At 40.0% G+C, this 20,527-nt stretch overlaps 1 protein-coding gene across 1 annotated transcript in view; it reads right to left on the bottom strand.

Moving 5' to 3' along the window:
* Positions 1-20,527, bottom strand: part of USP13 (ubiquitin specific peptidase 13) — a 159,651-nt gene that overhangs the window by 74,722 nt on the left and 64,402 nt on the right. Inside the window, exons 4-8 of the mRNA XM_044669563.1 lie at positions 15,249-15,370; positions 7,575-7,717; positions 5,075-5,226; positions 2,892-2,931; positions 2,563-2,718 (exon numbers count right to left, since the gene is read on the bottom strand). Of these exons, the coding sequence (XP_044525498.1) occupies positions 2,563-2,718; positions 2,892-2,931; positions 5,075-5,226; positions 7,575-7,717; positions 15,249-15,370 (613 nt within the window). The remainder of the gene's footprint in view (positions 1-2,562; positions 2,719-2,891; positions 2,932-5,074; positions 5,227-7,574; positions 7,718-15,248; positions 15,371-20,527) is intronic.

The raw sequence follows: 20,527 nt of genomic DNA, 5'->3' as shown, positions 1-20,527 counted from the left end.
GGAGGTCCTAGGTTCAAACCCGGCCTCAGCCACTTCCCAGCTGTGTGACCCTGGGCAAGTCACTTGACCCCCATTGCCCACCCTTACCACTCTTCCACCTATGAGACAATGCACCAAAGTACAAGGGTTTAAAAAAAATAAATAAATAATTGCTAACATTTTTATAGTGCTTTGAGGTTGGCAAAAAATTTTACACCTCTTTCCTACTTTGAACGTCACAATAATCCTGTGAGATTGGTGCTGTGATTATTCCCATTTTACAGATGAGGAAACTGAGACTAGCCCGGGGTCACAGAGCTAGGAATGCTTTCGAGGCAGGATTCGAATCAATCAACAAGATCTTCCTGCCTCCCAAGTCCCTCTGCCACTATCTAGCATGAACACATTAATGCAAAGCTCCTGAATCTGGGACCACAGAAGGCTTGAGAGAATTTCAGAGTTCAATCTTTCCCTCCCCTCAAGCAGGATTCTCTCTTTATGAACACTCTCTCCTAGGAGCTCAGGCCTATTTCCATGATACCTTATTCCTTCCCTCTGAGAACTGAACACAAACCAGGTGTCCTAAGTGGGTTTTTTTTTTCCCCTTATATGGAAGGATGACATAGAATGTGGGGCACTCCTGGATGCCCTCTGGGGAATGACTAGGTGGAAAAGCCTGAAAGCCACTGGCCAAAAATGTTGCCTGAGGACAAGAGCTCTAGGGTCAAGCTTTAAAATAGAGATGATAAAATCTGCATCTGTTTTAAAGGCCTTAGAGAAGAAACAATGGCAGTTCAGCAACATTAATCACAGGGAGCCTCATATTAATTAAGCAGAGACTAGGTACCTTAGATTTTTTTTTTTATTTCATCTGTGAAGGGAACTCCCCAGAGTAAAAACTCTTTCCACCTATAGAGATGAGCAAATCATATTTAACTGAATATCTCACAGCTGCTTCCAGCACTGACAAATGGAACTGACTGGTCCACAGTCACACAGCTAGAATGTGCCCAAGATAGGACTTGAACCCAGATCTTCTTGATTTAAGAGCTGGCGCTTTATCTATTATGCCATTTCCTCTCAATTCCAATTTAAGAACACGATCTTTCTACATTGGTTCAATTCACATTTGAAATAAACATGTTAGACTGAATCAGGAGTCCTTAACCTGGAGTCCAGGAATTTTTTTAGTTTCAGCAATTGCATTTCAATACAATGGGTTCTCTTTGTGATCCTACATATTTTATTTTATGCTTTTAAAAACACTGTTCTGAGAAGGGGTCCATAGGTTTCACCAGACTTCACCAGGCTGACTATCAAAGGGATCCATAATAATAATCACAATAATAGATAACCTTTATGGAGTACTCCAAGATTTGCCAAACTTTTATCTTGTTTGATCCTCACAATAACCCCAGAGGGCAGATGCTCTTACTATTTTCACTTTGCAGATGAAGAAACTGAAATAAATAGAAGCTAAATACACTTCCCAGCTGTGTGACCCTGAGCAAGTCACTTGACCCCCATTGCCTACCCTTACCACTCTTCTGCCTTGGAGCCAATACACAGTATTGACTCCAAGACGGAAGGTAAGGGTTTTCAATTTTTAAAAAATAAAAGCTAAATGACTCGCCCAGGATCACACAATTAAGTGTCCGAGGCCAAATTTAAATCCGAGTCTTTCTAATTCCAAGTCCAGCTTTCTAGCCACTGTGCTACGTAGTGGCGATAACATGAAAATGGTTAAGAATTCCTAGACTTAGATGGTCTCTGAGATTCTCTTCCAGCTCTGAATCCACGCTCCCATTATTATAATTCACAGAATTTTTGTTACACACCTACAGTATGTCAGGTATAGCGCTAGGCAATGGCGATGCAAAGGCAAAGATGAAATCGTTCCTGGGGGAGGCTGTATCTACCTAATTAAATACAAAGTATATCTAAAGTATTGTCACCCAAGCTGTGCTTGGAGGGATTCTCCAAGGTGGATGGGGGAGAAAAGAGAGAGCGTTCCAGACATAGGGAACCACCTTGCAAAGGCAGAACATAAACATAACCCATGGCAGAAAGGGAAGGGAAGCCATCCACAGGAACAGCTTCAAAATAGCACCCAGAGCTCTGAAGATTTCTAGGCTACGGTCTGGGACCACTCCCCATTTAGCCTGGTGTCCTTTTACCTAAAAGTGTAAAATAAAAAAATCTGTGAAGAGGGAGAGCCCTGTGGTACTCCTCAGGCTTCGGGCAAAGAAAGGTTCCTTGACGTTCACTATATTCTACTTATTAACTCAGGAAAGGGGATTTATATGTTTTAGAAAGATTATTCCAAAAGGGGTGAGACGGAATGGGTTTTCACATAAGGTGAAATCAGAGCTATTCTCCCACAATTCCCCTGCACATTCACCCTCTGTTCCAGATGACCTGGACGACTGGTGATCTCCCATCCAGCACATACCAGGCTTCCTTGCCCATAATGAGCACTTAATATCTATTGAATTGAATTCCTTGAACATCCCAAGTAAGAGAAGTTTTGGTAAAGAATTAGCCCTCAGAAACTGGAGGTGACACAGGAAATCTATAAATCACATTCCATGTAATTCTTGGCAACGGAAAGGTGCCTGGTGGGTGCGATCAGGGTGCGATGCATAACCAAGGAGGAACTCCAAAGAAGAACAGGAGTAAAGGACACCATCGAGGACAAACATCATGGAAGACTGTCTCCCCCTGGCTGGTGAGAATGCCCTGGGAAGCCAGAACAAGACAATCAGGTTGATTACCTTTACTTGGACACAGCCTCTCCAAGCTTTGCAAGCATATGATGTAGCAGATGGAATGAGTTATTTGAAATATGGAACAAGACCTAGGAGTAAGTTTTTTAATTCTTTTTTTTTAACATTAAAATAATGCTTAATTACTTCCAAAGTCTCATTATGTCACTCCCCTGCTCCCCAATGCCTATAGGGTAAAACAGGAACAAATAGTAACACCTGGGGGACAGGGCATTTCAGGAATTCTGCACTCTGACACCCTCCAGTCTTCCCAGCTTTATTCAGCACCACTCCCTTCAGTCTATGAGCACTTATTACAGACCTGTGTTCCAGACACTAAGCTAGGTGTTGGGGATACAAATAGAAAGAATGCAGCAGTTCTTACTTTCAAGGAGTGTCCATTGAAATGGGAGGACAACCCTAAATATACTGAGAATACAAATATATTATGTATATATGGACATCTAGAATGACTATATAAAGAGGAAAAACAGACATAAACACAAAATAATTCACTACTAGATTGGGAATCAGAAAAGGCTTGAAGTAGAAGGTGGTACTTGAAATACTCTTTGAAGGAAGAGAGGGAACTCCATGAAGTGAAAATGAGAAGGCTGTGCATTTTAGGATAGCCCAGAGCAAAGGTATGGAGATGGGAAATGAAGTGCCAATAAACGAGGAACAAAGAGGAGCAACTAACTAAATGATAGCTAGCATTAAATAGCACCTACTATGTGCCAAACACTGCTAAGTGATTTATAAATATTATCTCATTTCATCCTTACAATTACCCTGCAAGGTAAAGATTATGCTTATCTCCATTTTACATTTGAGGAAACTGAGTCAGGTTGGTTAAGAGGCTTGCCCAGGGTCACACAGCTAGGAAGTATCTGAGGCTAGAGGTGAAATTGGGTTCAGATGACTCCAAGTTCATGTTCTCTAGACCACCCAGCTGCCTCTATTCCCCTACTCCGACATTCTCCTCTTTGAGTTTGCAGAAATCATTCTTTCTCCCTAGAATGCTCCCCTTTTCTCACCTCCATCACTAAGAGTTCTTGTCTCCCATCAAAGCTCAGCTCAAGTGCTGCCTTCTTTGTGCAGCCTGCCCTAACTCCCTCCCCACTCCTCATTACTAGTCCAAGGCTCTCAGCCTCTTGGATTTGCCTTGTAGGGCACTTGTGCACATGCCAGGTCTCCTCAGGAGAATGTAATCTCCCTGAAGGCATAGCCTATTGCATTCTTGCCTTTGCATCCCCAGAGTTCAGTAGAGTGCCTGGCAGATAGTGGGTACTTAATCCATGGAGGATCTTTTTTGTTTTTGTGTTTGTATCTCCAGATCCTAGTTCAGTGTCTGGCACATAGTAGAGGCTCAATAAATGTTTGCTGAATCACAATGAATAATAATGAAATTGATTTTTCAGTTTTATTTTTTCCATCCAGAATTCCCTTTTGATCCCTCATCATTTTAGGGCACTATCTTTATTCAGAGAGCAAATAAGACAGTGGGTCCTGATTGCAGATGAGTTACATGGATTCATTTTGATTTTGTCTCTAATTCTTAATGAGATACAAAATTATTTTCATCACTAACTATGAAGAAGTAATGTTTTCATTATCCTTAAAAAAAAAAACTTTACCTTCCGTCTTAGAATCATTGGTTGTGTATTAGTTCCAAGGCAGAAGAGGGGTAAGGGCTGGGCAGTGGGGATTAAGTGACTTGCCCAGGATCCCACAGGTATGAAGTGTCTGAGTCCAGACTTGAACCCAGGACCTCCCATCTCCAGGTCTGGCTTACTATTCACTGTGGCACTTAGCTACCCCTGTGAATATCTTTTTTTTTTTTTTAATTTAAACCCTTACCTTCTATCTTAGAATCAGTACTGTGTATTGGTTCCAAGGCAGAAGAGTGGCAGAAGGGCTAGGCAATGGGAATTAAGTGAATTGTCCAGGGTCACACAGCTAGGAGTATCTGTGTCCAGATTTGAACCCAGGACCTCCTGTCTCTAGGTTCTCAAACCACTGAGTCACCAAGCTGTCCCTTATTTTCTCTATTCTTGAATAATCTTATAAAATAGGATGAAACTAAAGCCTGGGCTAAGAACCAAGACAAGGAGGTTGAGCTCACTTGGCTTTTTCTAGTCAGTTAATTTTGCTCTGTGTATACCTCAGCCAATGAGCTCTAATAATAGCAGGGATGGTGGGTGATGGGCCAGAACCCAAAACTGGTGGCCTGCAATGCCCTAGGGACTGGCAGCTGGCCAGTGACCCAAGGAGGCAGCAGGTGGGGAGACTCCTCAAGCACTAGCAGTTGAATAAGGCACAAGACTCACAAATAGCCACCTCCAAATAGCCTGATAAATCTCCCACCATGTCTACGGCAGTAGTGGGGCTGCTCCTCCCCTTCTGAAGCCCCCTGCTTTCTTCAGATAGGTCCTTTTCCCGCTTAAGGCTGCCCTGGCTGTTTCTCTCCACTAGATTATACCTGAAGGAGTGAGTGAGTGTTTGGGGGAGGGGAGGTGAGAAGGGATGGAAGAGAGGGGACACTCGCCTAAGGACCCTCCTGTCACAGTGTGTAACCCTATAACTTTCAAAGACCATACGTCTCATTCCTAATCTTCTCAAGTAATAATAAGAACTAATCTTCATTTGACAGGGGCATAAAATCCTGGTGTCTGAGGGAAGAGGGAAAAGCTGCCCTTCTGAGTTTCAGTTCCTCCACTCTAAAATAAGGGGTGCGGGGGGTGCAGCTAAGGGTAGCTAGGTGGCTCAGTGGATAGAGAGCTAGATCTGGAGGTGGGAGGTTCTGGGTTCAAATTGGCCTCAGATACTTCTCAGATCTGTATGACCCTGGGCAAGTCACTTAACCCCATTCTCTAGCCCTTACCACTCTTCTGCCTTGCAACCAACCCGCATTTGATTCTATGACAGAAGGTAAGGTTTATTTTCAAAAATAAAATAATATAATAAAGGAAGGAGGTCAGAACAGTCAAGCTCCAAGATCACTTCCTGCTCCAAATTTAGAGGTAGTCAATCAATAACAATTATTTATTTAACCATTTGTGACAATAATAATAATAATAATAATAATAATAATTGGAATTCATTCATATAGCTCTTAAGATTTTCATATGTTGTTCAGTCATTTCAGTTCTATCTGACTCTTCATGACTCCATTAAGATTTTTTTGGCAGAGCTACTAGAGTGGTTTGACATTTTCTTTTCCAGCTCATTTTACAGAGGAGGAAACTGAGGCAAATAAGGTTAGGCAATTTTCCCAAGGTAACACAGATGGTAAATGTCTAAGACCAGATTTGAACTCAGGAAGATGTCTTCCTGACTCCAAGCCCAGCATTCTATCCACCACACCACCTATCTGCCCCTTTAAGGTTTACAAAACATTTTCTGTGTTATTATCTCATTGATTCTGACCTGTAAGATAAGTACTATCATGAAGACCATTTTAAAGATGAATAAAATGGGGCTGAGAGTGGTTAACTGACATGCCCAGGGTCACACAGCCAGTAAGCATTTAAGGCATTTTAGAATTTAGATTTTAGAATTTTAGAATTAGGATTTTAATTCAGGCTTAAGACCATATATCTACAGCAAGAAGGATCTCAAAAGGCATCTAGTCCAACATCCAAATTTCACATATTAGGAAACTGAGGCTGTTTCAAGATCACAGAGACAGTAAACATCAGGGATGGGATTTGAACTCAGGTCATCTAACTGTTGCCAGGATTCTTTCTGCACTGCTAGTCTTCATAACTCCAAATCAGTCTCTCTATTAGCATCTAATTATTTTGCACTTGCTTAATAGAAGGTTGAGGGTTTTTTTTGGTTTTGGTTTTTTGTGACTAGGTCTCCTTATCCCAGGCTGGAAGGGCATTGAACATTGATGTAGTCAACTCCATCACAGCAGCTTTGGCGCATTTCCAGCCTGAGCCAGGTCACCTCTCCTTAGGCAATCAATCAGCCAATAAACATTTATTAAGCCCAAGCTATGTGCCAAGCACTGTACTAAGGGATACAAAGAAAGGTAGAAAGATACTTCCTGCACTCGAGGAGTCCACAATCTCATGGGGGAGACCACATGACAATAACAATATAATCCAAGTTATTTCTTAGGCAGCTTGGGGCCCCCCCCATCCCTGCCCCACTTCTGTTGACTCACCATAATGATGCCTAATTTTGCAGATCAGAACTCCAGTGCTCATGCAATCCACCAGGAATGAGCATATTACTACAAACACCTGGCCACACTTAAAGTTGTACATATTGTATCCCAAAGAATGCCTTTTGGAAGGGATGATTCCATATTGTTCTTGTATGCCCATAGCATGGTAGCTGGCATACGGTAGGCTCTTGATAAACACTTGGTGAACCAAATTGCTATACTGAATAAGATAGGATAAGAGTTTTGTTGTCTTAAATATAGTGAATTCCCAAGTCTTCCTCAAAGATGCTCCAGATAGCTTTAATGGAAAGATTTAGACTTGGTTCATAATAAATGAAAATTCAAATAGAACTCATTTCAAATTCAACAAATGTTTATTAAAGTTCCTATTACCGTGAAGCCCTCTTCTAGGTTTTAGGAGAAACAAAGTCAAAAATGAAAATAGCCCCTGCCCTCAAGGAGCTTACACTCTATTTAAAGGTACAAGATGTACATTATTTACTTATAAGAGGAGAGAGGGGTGCCATTTACGGAAAGTTAGGGAAAGTTTGCTGTATCTTACAGTAGGAGATCAGCATTCTTATGTGGCTGGTGGTCTCAGAAACACCCTCTGACACCCCCCCCAAGACTCCTACCACCTGCAGCTCTCTCACCTGGGAGGAATCCTGACACCATTGTCCAGTTGCATGAGGTTATTGGCATGTTTGGAAACTTGCAGTTCATTTTCCCAGGAATCCGGCTCCTGTTTCCTATACGGAGATTTTGAGTTAAGGACAGCATCACACGCAATTGTTACCTGCAAGAGAAACCAAGATATGATCTATAAAACCCATTAAAGGAGGGGCAACTAGGTTGCCTACTGGATAGAGCACCAGCCTTGGAGTCTGGAGGACCTGGGTGTAAATCTAGTCATAGACACTTTCTAACTGTGTGACAAGTCACATAAACCCAACTGACTAGCCCTTGCTGCCTTTCTGCCTTAGAATCTATACTAAGACAGAAGGTAAGAGGTAAAATTTTTTTAAAAAGAGGTTAAAAAAGTGGTAAAAAAAGTTTTTTATAAGATGGCAGCTTATAAAAGAGAAAGTAAAAATCATATTGACAATGCCATGTAGATCTGATAAAAACCCAAAGCAACTAAGTAAAATACCACCTCTTACACTAGAACTTCCATGTTCCCCCAAGTCATCCACTTGGTGTCCACTACCCCTCGGCATGCTATTGGTCCTTGGAGTCAAAAGTTGGACATAACTAAATGACTGAACAACAACAGCCCCTTATTCCCAAAGAATGATTTTATGTTTATTATTAAAAGGCAGGATGGTGTAGCAGATAGACTATACTTATAATTAGGAAGAGTGAGGTTCAAATATTACCTAAAATACTTAATAGTTGTGTGATCCTGGCAAAGTCACCCCTCTGGGTCTCAGTCTCCTCAACTATAAAATGGGGGAGCTGGAGCAGCCCACCTCCAAGCTCTAAATTTATAAGTAGTCAATTAATGAGCAACGATCAATTAAGCACTTTCTATGTCCACAGACTGTGCTAGGCACAAGGGATGCAAAGCCTGAGTAAAACAGCCTCTGCCCTCAAGGACCTTACATCCTAATGGATTCAGATTCTATTGTATACATCTCTAGTGATTTATGCAGAATGAGGTAATTTGGGGAAGGAGAGTCCTAAGAGTTGCAGGGATCACAGATGGCTTCATGAAGAAAGTGATACTCAATGATCTGAGTGGAAGCTTGAAGGAAATCAGGAATTCCAAAAGGTGGGTAGAGAAAAGGAGAGAGTGCATTCCAGGCATAGGGAATGGCCAGTGCAAAGTCACAGAAATAGCAAATAGGAGGTAGCCCAGTATAGCTAGATCATAGAGTATGTGAATCATAAAAGTATAAGACTAGAAAAATGGAAAGGGGCCAGATTGAGAAGAAAGTTCGATGGCAAAGAGGAATTTGTATTTGATCCTAAACCTAATTGGAAGCCACTAGAGCAGTGGTTCCCAAACTTTTTTTGGCCTACCACCCCCTTTCCAGAAAAAAAATATTACTTAGCCCCCTGGAAATTAATTTTTTTTTAATTTTAATAGCAATTAATAGGAAAGATAAATGCACCTGTGGCCATCACCGTCCTCCTGGATCCACTTTGGGAATCACTGCACTAGAGTTTATTGGCTGGGAGTGGGCAATTTTGTTGAGTTTGTGCTTTGAGAAAATCACTTTGGTTTCGGGGCTGGGATGGATCAAAACAAGGAGAAGCTTAAGGCAAAGAAACCAATTGGAAGGCTATTGCAATAGTCCAAAAGAGAGGTAATGAGGGGGTGGTTGTATGAATGGAGAGAAGGGGACTCCAGTGACAGCACACACCATGCCCAAATCAATTGGTCTGCTCTTACCATTGGCCTCATTTCCTAAGTTCAAGTTCTATCTTTGCCCCATCTCACTTGCCCATGGCAGCAGGTACTACACAACCAATAACGAGAGTGAAAAGGAAAACAAGGAAGCCTCAGATTTACCCAGCAAAACAGGCTCCTCCCTTTCAACTGACCTAGATCTTATTTTCAGCACTCAGAACAGTTTCCTAAACTAGCTCTGAGTGACACGTGCTCTCAATCACCCTGGGACTGGAATGTTAAGCCATAATTCCAATTCTTAATGGGTACAGATGTGACCCTGGATAGAGGCACTCATCCCAGGTCCCTTTACACCCTGGGCAGTCAATAGTCTCATCAGTACTATAAAGGCTAGCTTAGCACCAACGCTTTAGGTTTCTCATCTTTGTCTCTCCTGCTCCAAAAAAAAATGTTTTCATTAGCTCCCATCATACATCAGAAAGGACCAATAATTTACATTACACTGAGCAAACCAAAAGTTTTAATTTGCTGGAAACCTTAATAAGAACATAATTACACCTCCCTCAAATATCCCTCTCCTTCCTGAACTCTCATTGTACTCCCAGTGCTTCCTCCCACATGGGGTGGCATTGCCATCATTTCCTTTTTCACGAATGCTAACAAGGGTAGTGTGTAATGAGAAGTGAGGACTTTGGGGGCAGAAGACCTAGGTTTGAATCTATTTTAACTATTACTCTCCCCATTTGAGGTCTCAGTTTCCTCATCTGGAAAATAATAACCTTTCTAACATTAAATCCTAAATCTATGATCCTTAGCACTAGACTCTAAGTTCCCTGAGGGCAGAGACCATGTCTTCCAGTTTTCCTGGATTCCCTACAACTCCTGGTTCAATTCAAGAAGTTTTAACATAAGGGATCTACTGTGCAAGGCACTGAGGATTTGGGAGAAATGTGAAAACATTCCCTATTCTTAGTGTGGCTGGGTGACTCAGTGGATAGAGAGCCAAGCCTGGAGATGGGAGGTTCTGGATTCAAATCTGGTCTCAGATACTTCCTAGCTATAGGACCCCAATTGTTTAACCCTTATTGTTCTTCTGCCTTGGAACCAATAACTGGGATCATTTCTAAAACAAAAGATAAGAGTTAACAAAAATATTTCCCCTTCTTTCCCCTTCCCTACCTCAAGCTTCCCACCTTGTTTTTATAAACTGTCTTCCCCATTAGAACTCGAGGTCCTAGAGGGCAGAGACTGATCTGCTTGGCTTGGCATCATTTGCACTCAGTTTTGTGCCTGACATCGTCTAAAGATTTAATAAATACTTCCACTCTAGATACAAAGAAATAAGGATATATGCACATGTAGATATACGTGTGTGTAATACACACACATGTATGCACACATATGTTTATATGTGATTTATAATACATTTATATATAATTTATAATACACACATATTTCTAAGACATCATTTTTCCAGAGTGAAGGGTCCTGAATCCTTCTAGTCCAGTCTATGCATTATACTCTACTCTATACTGATCATTTAAATTACTGTAGGCAACAAGGGAAGGTGAGAGCTGGGGTGGGAAGAGCAAGAGGAAAGATACATCCCAAAGGGTAAAATATAAACATCAGGAAATCTCATTTTGAAAAAATATAACAAACAATCAACAAGAATTTTTTTAAGCATCTCCTATGTGCCAGGCACTGTGCTGCCACTGGGAATACAGGGGAAAAAATGAAATGTCCCTGCATACATTTTATTGGAGGAGATACATATATAAATAAGCATATAAAAACACAGGAATTAAATTGGGGAGAAAAGGGAGAGAATACGAGGACATGGGCAAGGGAAGGTCTCAAGAGATTTGAAGTAAAAGGTATCACCATCTACTGCATTCAGTGGAGAAGTAAATGGCAAACCACTCCAATATCTTTGCCAAGAAAACCCCAAATGGGATCATAGAGTCAGACATGACTGAAAAGGACTGAATAATAACAGTATTCAAGGCACTAGGCAAGGTGTTGAAGGTCCAAAGACCAAAACGAAAATGGGCTTTGTTCTCCAAAAGCTTGCATTTTACTTGCCTTTGACTCAAGTCCCTCAGCACCCAGGCCAGTGCTCTTTTTTGAGATGTTCCTGCCTCGGTTTTGTTCAAGGATAAGGTGTAATATCTTCAAATGCTCTGCTTTATGATGGCAGACCTGTTCCTGCTCACTGTGGCACATGAGGCCAGTGTTTTCAAGAAAACACTAATATGACATTTGGTCCTTTTCCTAGAACACAGCAGATGGCTCCGTAAGCCATCATTCTAAAAGGACAACATGGATTACTTCCCTCCAAGTTCCATTATCTTATGCTTGCCTACCTTAAGTTATCAAAAGGCAAGTTCAAGGTATAAAAACTCAGCTTTGCCTTTCACTAAGTTCTTAACAGGTTGGGCGGTGTCACAGATGGGGAGATCGAGGGGTAAAAGAGGCAGTGTTGGCTGGTTAGGGTTTTTTTAAAGTAAGTTTTATTTGGGGAAAGAACAAAAGGAGTCTTACCAAAACTCTCAAAGGCAGCAAATAATTTTAAAAAGGAGAAAAATGCTTTTAATGGGAAGTTAAAGGACCCGGCTTCCAAACTCAGATCTGCCACCCACTACAATGCATGACCTGCTTGGCCAAAAGTCACTTGATGTCCCTTGAGCCTCAGTTTCCTCATCTGTCAAAGGAGAATGCTGGGCTTGATAGGTTCTAAGTTCCCTTTCAACTTGAAATCTACACTCTAATGAACCCAAAACTTACTCTTACTTATATGTCAGAATGTCCTGGACCATTTATAAGCATCCAAAATAATCCCAAATTTTTCAAATGATTATTAGCCATTTTTCTTTGCTACAGAATACTTTACATTCAAAAGTTATACTGTAAATGCTTATTGGCTGGGGAATTGTCCAACACTTCTGATGTTAATATAAGTCCTCATGCTTCAGATTTAATGTTGGATGTTGAGGATAATCTAAATCTAAAATATGAAAAGGATTAAAGGTTTTTCTAACAAATGTTTGTCCCTGTAGACGTGAGGTTAACGGAAGACATAAAGAAAGATATAAAATTTATTCATGATATGTTATTTCATCTTCCTTCTAAAGGCAGAGCTCTATATTTAAAATCTGCTTTAAAGAAAGCTCATAGAAAATTTTACTGTTTCCAATGATATAGGAGCCCTAGTGTCATTTCAGAAAAATCAAGTCACCTAGCATTTATTAAGTGCCTAAAATATACCAGATATGGAATGATCCAATCATTCTGGAAAGCAATTTGGAACTATGTCCAAAAGGCAATAAAACTGTGCATACCCTTTGACACAGCAATATCACTACTATATCTGTATCCCAAGGAGACTTTTAAAAATAGAAAAGGAAAAGGACCTCTAGGTACAAATATATTTATAGAAGCTCCTTTTTGTGATTGAAAAGAATTGAAAATTGAGGGAATGCCTATTAATTGGGAAATGGCTAAACAAGGTGTATATAGTATAAAATTGTAACGGAATACTATTTTTCTATAAGAAATGATGAGCAGGATGGTTTCAGAAAAACCTGGAAAGACTTCCATGAACTGATGCAAAGTGAAGTGAGCAGACTGGGAGAACACTGTACACAACAACAGCAATACTGTAGGCGCATCTGCTGTGAATGGCTCAGCTATTCTTAGGAATACAAAGATCCAAGACAATTCTGAAGCACTCATGAAGAAAAATGCTATCAACCTGCAACATGGAAAATAGCAGGGTGGAATTCCTGCAAGATACAGGGGACCCCCCCCCCTGGAAAACTCTGGTTGAGGCTTGACTCTACATCTTGCAGGAATTCCACCCTGCCATTTTCCACGTTGCACAACTGCCAGAGAACAAACCAGTGGAGTGTGAATGCAGATTGAAGCATATTATTTTTTACTTTATTTTTTCATGGTTTTTTCTTTTACAACATGACTAATATGGAAATATGCTTTGCCAGACTGCTTATATTTAACATATATCATAATGCTTACTGTTTCAGAGAGAGGGGAAGGCAGAAAAGGAGAGAATTAGGAACTCAATTTTTTTAAATGCAAAAAATTATTTTTATGTAATTGGAAAAAACAAAATATATAAAATATACCAGGCCCTGGGCAGAAGGGATATGAAGACAAAAACACATTTTAACAAATATGATTTATTTTATCAAATTTTATCATTGTATCAAATATAATTGCATTTTATCCAATACAATTTCCTTTATATTATTGGTATATATTATTTTATAGAATATAATTTTTATCAAAATTTATCAAATAATTTTATTTTTTCATTTTATCAAATATAATTTCCTGCATTTTATCAAATGTAATTTCCTCTTTATATTATTGATATATATTTTCTGATATGGATTTACAGAAGCAGCTAGGTGGTTTAGTGAATAGAGTTTTGGACCCAGAGTTAGGAAGATTCTATGGAAATCTACCCTCAGATATGGACTAGCTGTCTGATCCCAGGCTAGTCACTTCAGCCTGTCTGTCTCAGTTTCTTCATCTCTATAAAGGGGATAATATAGTACCCCCTTCCCAGGGTTGTTGAGGGGATAAAATAAGATAATATCTATAAAGAACTGCAAAGGTTAAAGTTCTACCTTTAAAAGCTACCTATTATTAATCTTTGATTTGAATTATCAGAAGACAAACTCAACAATAATTACAATAATAATAACTGTTCATTAGATTCTCCTTTACAGTTTCCAGTTTTAGATACATTCTTTCATTTAAATCTCACAACAAAATCCCTCCAGTTACATCTCTATTGCAAAATGGAGAAACTGGGGATAAGGAACATTAATTAAGTGACTTGCCCTAGAAGTCACAAGGCTAATGCCTGGGGCAGGCATTTATTTAAGGACCAATTATGTGGTTCAGTTTGCTTTGAAAATGAAGAAAGAAAACAGGACCTGGTTACAGTATTTATAAAACACACAAACTTTGCTCTCTAGAGCTGGCTTTTCTTATCAAGTAGGTCAGAGGCAAAAAGAGCGTGAATGACTGGCTCTAAACTCATCTCTAACAAACCCAGATTCACAAAATACAAATCTGCCCTCCTGGCAAGCAGGAGAGAACAGGTGTCTGAGCATGCTGGGAGACACTGTCCAGAAAACTCCAGGCTCTGGCAGGCATGACCCTGGGTTAAGCAGGGCTTGAAGTGAGGAAGAAAAAGAGGGGGGAAAAAAGAACTAGAAAGATTCGGTTCCATCATAAGCACATAGATTTACACTTAGAAGGGACCTGAAAGGTCATCAAGTCTATTCCCCTCATTTTACAGGTAGGGAAACTGAGGTACAGAGAAATGAAGCAACCCAGGTCACACACAGCTAGTAACAGTCTGAGGTTGATTCAAACTCTGATCTCTCTAATAGCTATTAAGTGCCTGTGGTAGGATTTAAACTTGATTTCCTGTCTCGCTCTATTTTACTCCACCAGGCTGCTTCTTGAAAAGAAGAAAGGAAAAGGAAGAGAGAAGGAAAACTGAAAAAGGAGAGCAAATCAAAAAGGTTCTTCTTTGGAGCTGAGTACAACTGCCCAAACATAGGGAAACGGAATTGAAGGTGAGGCATAGTTGGCTCCCAACATCCAACACTCAGGTTAGGTCAAGGGCATCTTATTTTACTTTTCCAGGTCCAGGTTTCCCCCCGCCCCACCCCAATAGAATGTAAGCTCCTTGAGGGCAAGAACCACTTTGGGTTTTTGTCTTTGTATGCCCAGAATCTAGCAAAGTGCCTGGTACCCAGTTGTCATTCAATAAATGACTATGGAATTCAATAGAATTTTCAAGGAAAATACACATCGATTTCATTTTCTGAAACACACACACACACACACACACACACACACACACACACACAATGGATCTTCCAACAGATCAGCTTCAGGTTCAGAATCACACACATCCATCTCTATCACTGACCAGTGCAGGTAACTCCTCAATATTTGGCAATGCAATTTCATAGTGGTCTGGAAATATAACAAGCTTGGCTTCGTCTTCATATTCATAATCATCACTATTTAAATCTCCATTCATTTCTAGATCTAGGAAAAGAAAAAACAAAAAAGTTAGAGAAGCAGGCCTCTCAGCCAAGGAGACCCCAGAAAAGACCAAATTACACAATCAATGGCAGCTCAACATTTTTTATCTACAAGTGATGTGTGCGACAAGTTTTCTTTCAATAGCTTTTCCCTCGACTTGCCCAAAGTCAGGAATCAAAAAGCCCCTCCCATTTTTCATATCTAAGATTAAAATTATGCTTATTAAGTTAGTGCCTACAAAAATGTAAAACAATAAAACAAAGCTAATAGTCACTTGGATTGTAAGGTTTTATAATCTCTGGAAAGAAAATAGCTTCAACATCACGGAATAAAATGAGAACAGAATAGCCACGATACAGACTGGAACAACATAGACAAAAAGAGAGTAGGGGGTACTTAGAACATAGAATATCAAAGTCTGAAAGGAGCCTAGAAGATACAACAATAAGGCTGCATTGGAATTTGGAAAATAGACAGAGGGACCTTAGAAGATGCAATAGCAGGGGGGCAACTGGGTAGCTCAGTGGATTGAGAGTCAAGCCTAGATATGGGAGGCCCTAGGTTCAAATTTGACCTCAGAAACTTGCCAGTTGTGTGACCCTGGGCAAGTCACTTGACCCCCATTGCCCACCCCTACCACTCTTCCACCTAGGAGCCAATACACAGAAGTTAAGGGTTTTAAAAAAAAAGAAGATGCAATAGCAGGACTGGGAGGGATCTTGGAACATTAAAAATCAGTTGGGAGAGTTCTCAATACACAGTCCAGAAAGGACTGGGAAGCAGGCACCTTAGAGTCTTAGAGGGCTTCTAGTTCAAAGTCATCATTTTAAAATGAGGAAACTGAGGCTGAGAGTAGGTTGCTAAGCATACCATTAAAAAAATCATTTGCCAGTAATTTCATGGAGATCTGCATGGAATGTTTTTCACAATAGATAGTGAGTCATTTAGAATCAAAGGGGAGCTTAGAGAGTAAACTTAGAGAAAGAACCACCCCACCAAAACACCAGAAAGACGTGTTCTCATCATGTTTCAGAGAACTCTCAAGTTAGAAAGATGAGCTTGCCTAATTTGTTATTTGTTTATCAAATCAGAGCCTCTTCCCTTGGCAAATCTCTGGCACAGACTAGGAGAAAAGGACTCATGGAAAAGTATTAATGGAGCAATGCTGGGACTTCTCAGGTTCATTTCCACACAGGAGAAAAGGTTTAATGCCAGCATCGTAACTCATGTTTGTATATTTAGATTTTAGGAGTGATGGGGATAAGCTGCATCGTTAGATATTTTAAATAGCCACTCATTCCCCCTTCCCAGCTTCAAGCAAATCGTTTTGCTGGCTTCAGGAAGAGGTCGGGCAGAAAGTGTGGGGTTTAATGCTGACATACTGAATCTCCCAGCTCCAAACCTTGGCATCACCTTTACAACCTGCAGGGGAAGTTCAAAAATGAGCAAGATAGGTCTAAAGGACACGTTAGACACCCTGGTATAAGACAAAGGGTAGAAAGGTCAATGGACTTAGAGTCATCAGATCCTAAGCCTAGAGTTAAAAGGGACCTCAGAGGTTATCTACCCTCTGATTTTACAGATGAGGAAACTGAGGCCAAGAGAGATTAAGTAACATCCAAAGTCACACAGGTAACGAAAAGCCCAGCATCTGAGTCCTGAGACTACCATCAAATTGTGATCCTGAGCTCTTTGAACCCCAATTTTCTCATCTTCAAAATGGTGTTGATAATATTTGTACGATATACCTGAATAGGTTGTTGCAACAGAAAATGGTTTTGTCAAGCACTCTGTAAGTCTGAGTTATTGTTTGAGAAAGGCATTATTATTTTTGAGTCCCAGAAAAAAATATAACATATTAAAAACAAACCACCTATTCTATAAAAATAAAAGGCCCCAAAAAAAAGACATTCTGAAGAAAATTCTGATAATCGAGGTAATACTATAGATATATACACACACACACATACACACATACACTTGAAGGTCAATTTTTTACAGTAAGCAAAGGACCCTCAAAATGCTTTTATTCTACAGGCAAATTTTCAGTTCTAAAAGCATTTATTAAAGGCATCCCATGAAGCAGGCGTGATGCCAGTTGTCTGAGATACAAAGCCAAAAGTGACAAATTGGCCCAGTCCTCAAAGGGCTAAAATCTAGGGGAGGCATAACATAGAAACCTGGAGTATACACAAAATAATTCCAGAAGGGGTGGAGCACTCATACAGGATATTAGCAAAGTGAATCTATTTCACACAGAGAGCTCAAATTTCCTTCCTAAATCCCAAACTTACATCTTCCTTTAATTCACTTCGAAAACTCCTTTATTTCATGGACAATACTAACTTCATAGCCTATCTACCTCAAAGTAATACCCAACTGGGATCCCTAAATTACTGAAAGCTAATATTTACCAAAACATATCTTGGGTTTCTTTCTCCTTTGGTTTGCCCAGCTCTGCTGTTCTGCTGGCTTACAACTCTTCAAACTGCTTCTGGTTTGCAGGAGGAAATGGGGACATCATTTGGAGAGCCTCTAATATGTAATTATTTCAGACTGGGGAAAATAGAGACTTCAAATATTCAAAAGATAGCACTGTAAATTCAATCTAGCCCAGGAACCAGCTCTTCAACTAGCTAGAGCCAGAAATCAACATAGGGCTAATTCTGGAACCCATTAGCTCAACATTCTGAGGGGGACCCTGCAATTCTCAGGAACCTCTTATGAGAAATTTCCACCATGGCTCCAAGCACTGATGGCTGAAGAGCCAGGTGGCCAGCCAGGAAACCAAATGCCGATGAAATCGTGCCAATGTCAGGCTAACAACCATCTCTCCCCACCAGCCACTCCAACAGATGGTAACATCTGGTCCCATTCTCCAGTTTTCTTTTCAGACCAGTTTCCATTTTCAAAATGTTTCTTTTATGTAAAAGAAAACTGAGGATGGTTCACTTAATAAAAGGAAGAGTTCGTTCTTTGATCCAAAAAATTTTTACTATGTCCATAATATATCTTAATCCCATTTTGGGGTGGGGGGAGACTTGATAGCTTGCCTTCAAATAAATTTTAAAAATCAGGTAGAAAAGAAAATAGAGAGCGAAACTAGGAGCAACAGTAATGTCAGGAAAGTGTTCCTAAGAGCTAGACCTAGGAGGAAACTTAGCAAGGTAAACCAAGAGCCCTGGAATCAGGAAGCATCAAGTCCTGTCTCTGACATATCCTGGCTATGAGAGTCTGGTCAGGTAACACCTCTAAAGTGCTCCAGACAACTCACCAAGACAGTTTGAAACAACACTAATCTGGAGGAAATTTCCCCAAACCATCAAAATCACAAGATCAGCCCCCCAAAAAATGTACCCCAAAGTGGAATAGGCTTGTTGAGGAGGTAATAGGTTTCATTTCACTAGATTGTTTTAAGCAACAACTAGATGATAACTGATACTAACAAGTACATTGGAAGAATTATCTTACAAATCTCATTTGTTCTATATAGCTGCTGAGGCCCCATACAATCCTCGGAGGTTCTATGATGTTTATCTCAAGAATATTCACAATCTCCCTACTGAAATTCTGTCCCCTCTATTTCTCAGAGACTTAACTGGCTGAAGGTAACAATACATTGAAAGACCATTAAATACACTTCCAGGTTTGGTCTAGGCTCATTTGGACAAACCATATTAATTGGATAAACATTTATTAAATGGGCTGAATGTAAGTGAAAGATCCTGCTATTCTTGCCCTGGGAAATGGATTTTTCTCTTGCTCTAAAGGGCAGGGTGGGGCAGCTGGGTAGCTCAGTGGATTGAGAGCCAGGGCTAGAGAGGGGAGGTCCTAGGTTCAAATCTGACCTCAGACACTTCCCAACTGTGTGACCCTGGACAAATCACTTAACCCCCATTGCCTAACTCTTACCACTCTTCTGCCCTGGAGCCAATACATAGTACTGACTCCAAGAATGAAGGTAAGGGTTTCAAAATAATAATAATAAATAAATAAAAAATAAAGAGCAGGCACCAGAAACAATGCCTATGGCAAATGAGTTTTTTCTCTGTCCTATTTCAGTATCACAAAAAGATTTTTCCAAACAATGGAGAGAGAGCTCAATTTATAGGCACCATAGACATTTTGGTGACTTGAGTGAATTTTCTGAACATTACTAAGGCCAAGTTGATAGTGCAGTTCAGGTTTCAACGTGTTTCATTTAAACCATGGAGCAACAAACAAATGAAAATAACCTTTAGGGCACATGAAAACCAAGCAGAAGTTAACATCAGTGACCTGAACAGTGTTTCTCAAGTTTTATAGTCTTCAGATCAATCTTTAAAAAAAAAATCCTTACTGCATTTGATAGCTACTGTTAAAAAAGGAAACAGAAAAATCCCACCAAGCTCATTAGAACAGAAAGATTGCTTTGTTGGTAATGAACCAACAAGGACACCAATTAAATATTTGAAAACTTAAAAAGATCACCAATGAGATGATAATGATCCATTAAATATAATATCCATAGATCACTAATTCATGATGCCATGGACAGCCCACAGTATAGTGGATATGTCAGGCATGAGCAGCCTATGGTTTGACAGATAAGATGTCAAGCCAAAAACACTTGGAAGTCCTGAAGATCATGAGAACTATTTGCATCAGGGAGGATTTCACTCCCTCTTGGTTTCATGAGTCAGCAGAGTCAAGAATTGGTCAACTAATGGCCAACCTGCTAGTGATGCATCCCTCAAATTCTTTTTTTTTACTCATATTCTTTCTTTTTTTGGATTATGAAAACCATAAATATAGCTCTTTGTTTTCAGGTCATGTACCAAATTTATAATCACCCTATGTCATAAGGAGTACAGAACAGAATGATGAAAATATAGCCAACATTTGCCAAGTTTACAGTGTTGTGAAAGGATTAATAAACATAAGGGATCATCCTTGAGATTCCAGAATCTTAAATCTAGACTAGGAAAGAATCAAAGAGGCCATCTATAGAAATCCTCTTATTCAACAGATGAGAAAACTGAGGTCCAAGAATGTTAAAGCCTTCTAATTCAGCTCCTACAGTAGCTACAGCATAGCACTATCCTAGGACTTGAGGATAGAAAGGAGAGAAAAAAATAATCTTTGTTCTCAAGGACTTTTCATTCTAAGGAGTGGATACTG

This window comes from Gracilinanus agilis, chromosome 3 (genome assembly GCF_016433145.1).
Source record: "Gracilinanus agilis isolate LMUSP501 chromosome 3, AgileGrace, whole genome shotgun sequence".
In the NCBI taxonomy this organism is placed as follows: domain Eukaryota; kingdom Metazoa; phylum Chordata; class Mammalia; order Didelphimorphia; family Didelphidae; genus Gracilinanus; species Gracilinanus agilis.
Note: the sequence above shows the minus strand (reverse complement) of the source record. Positions and strands in the feature narration are given on the sequence as shown.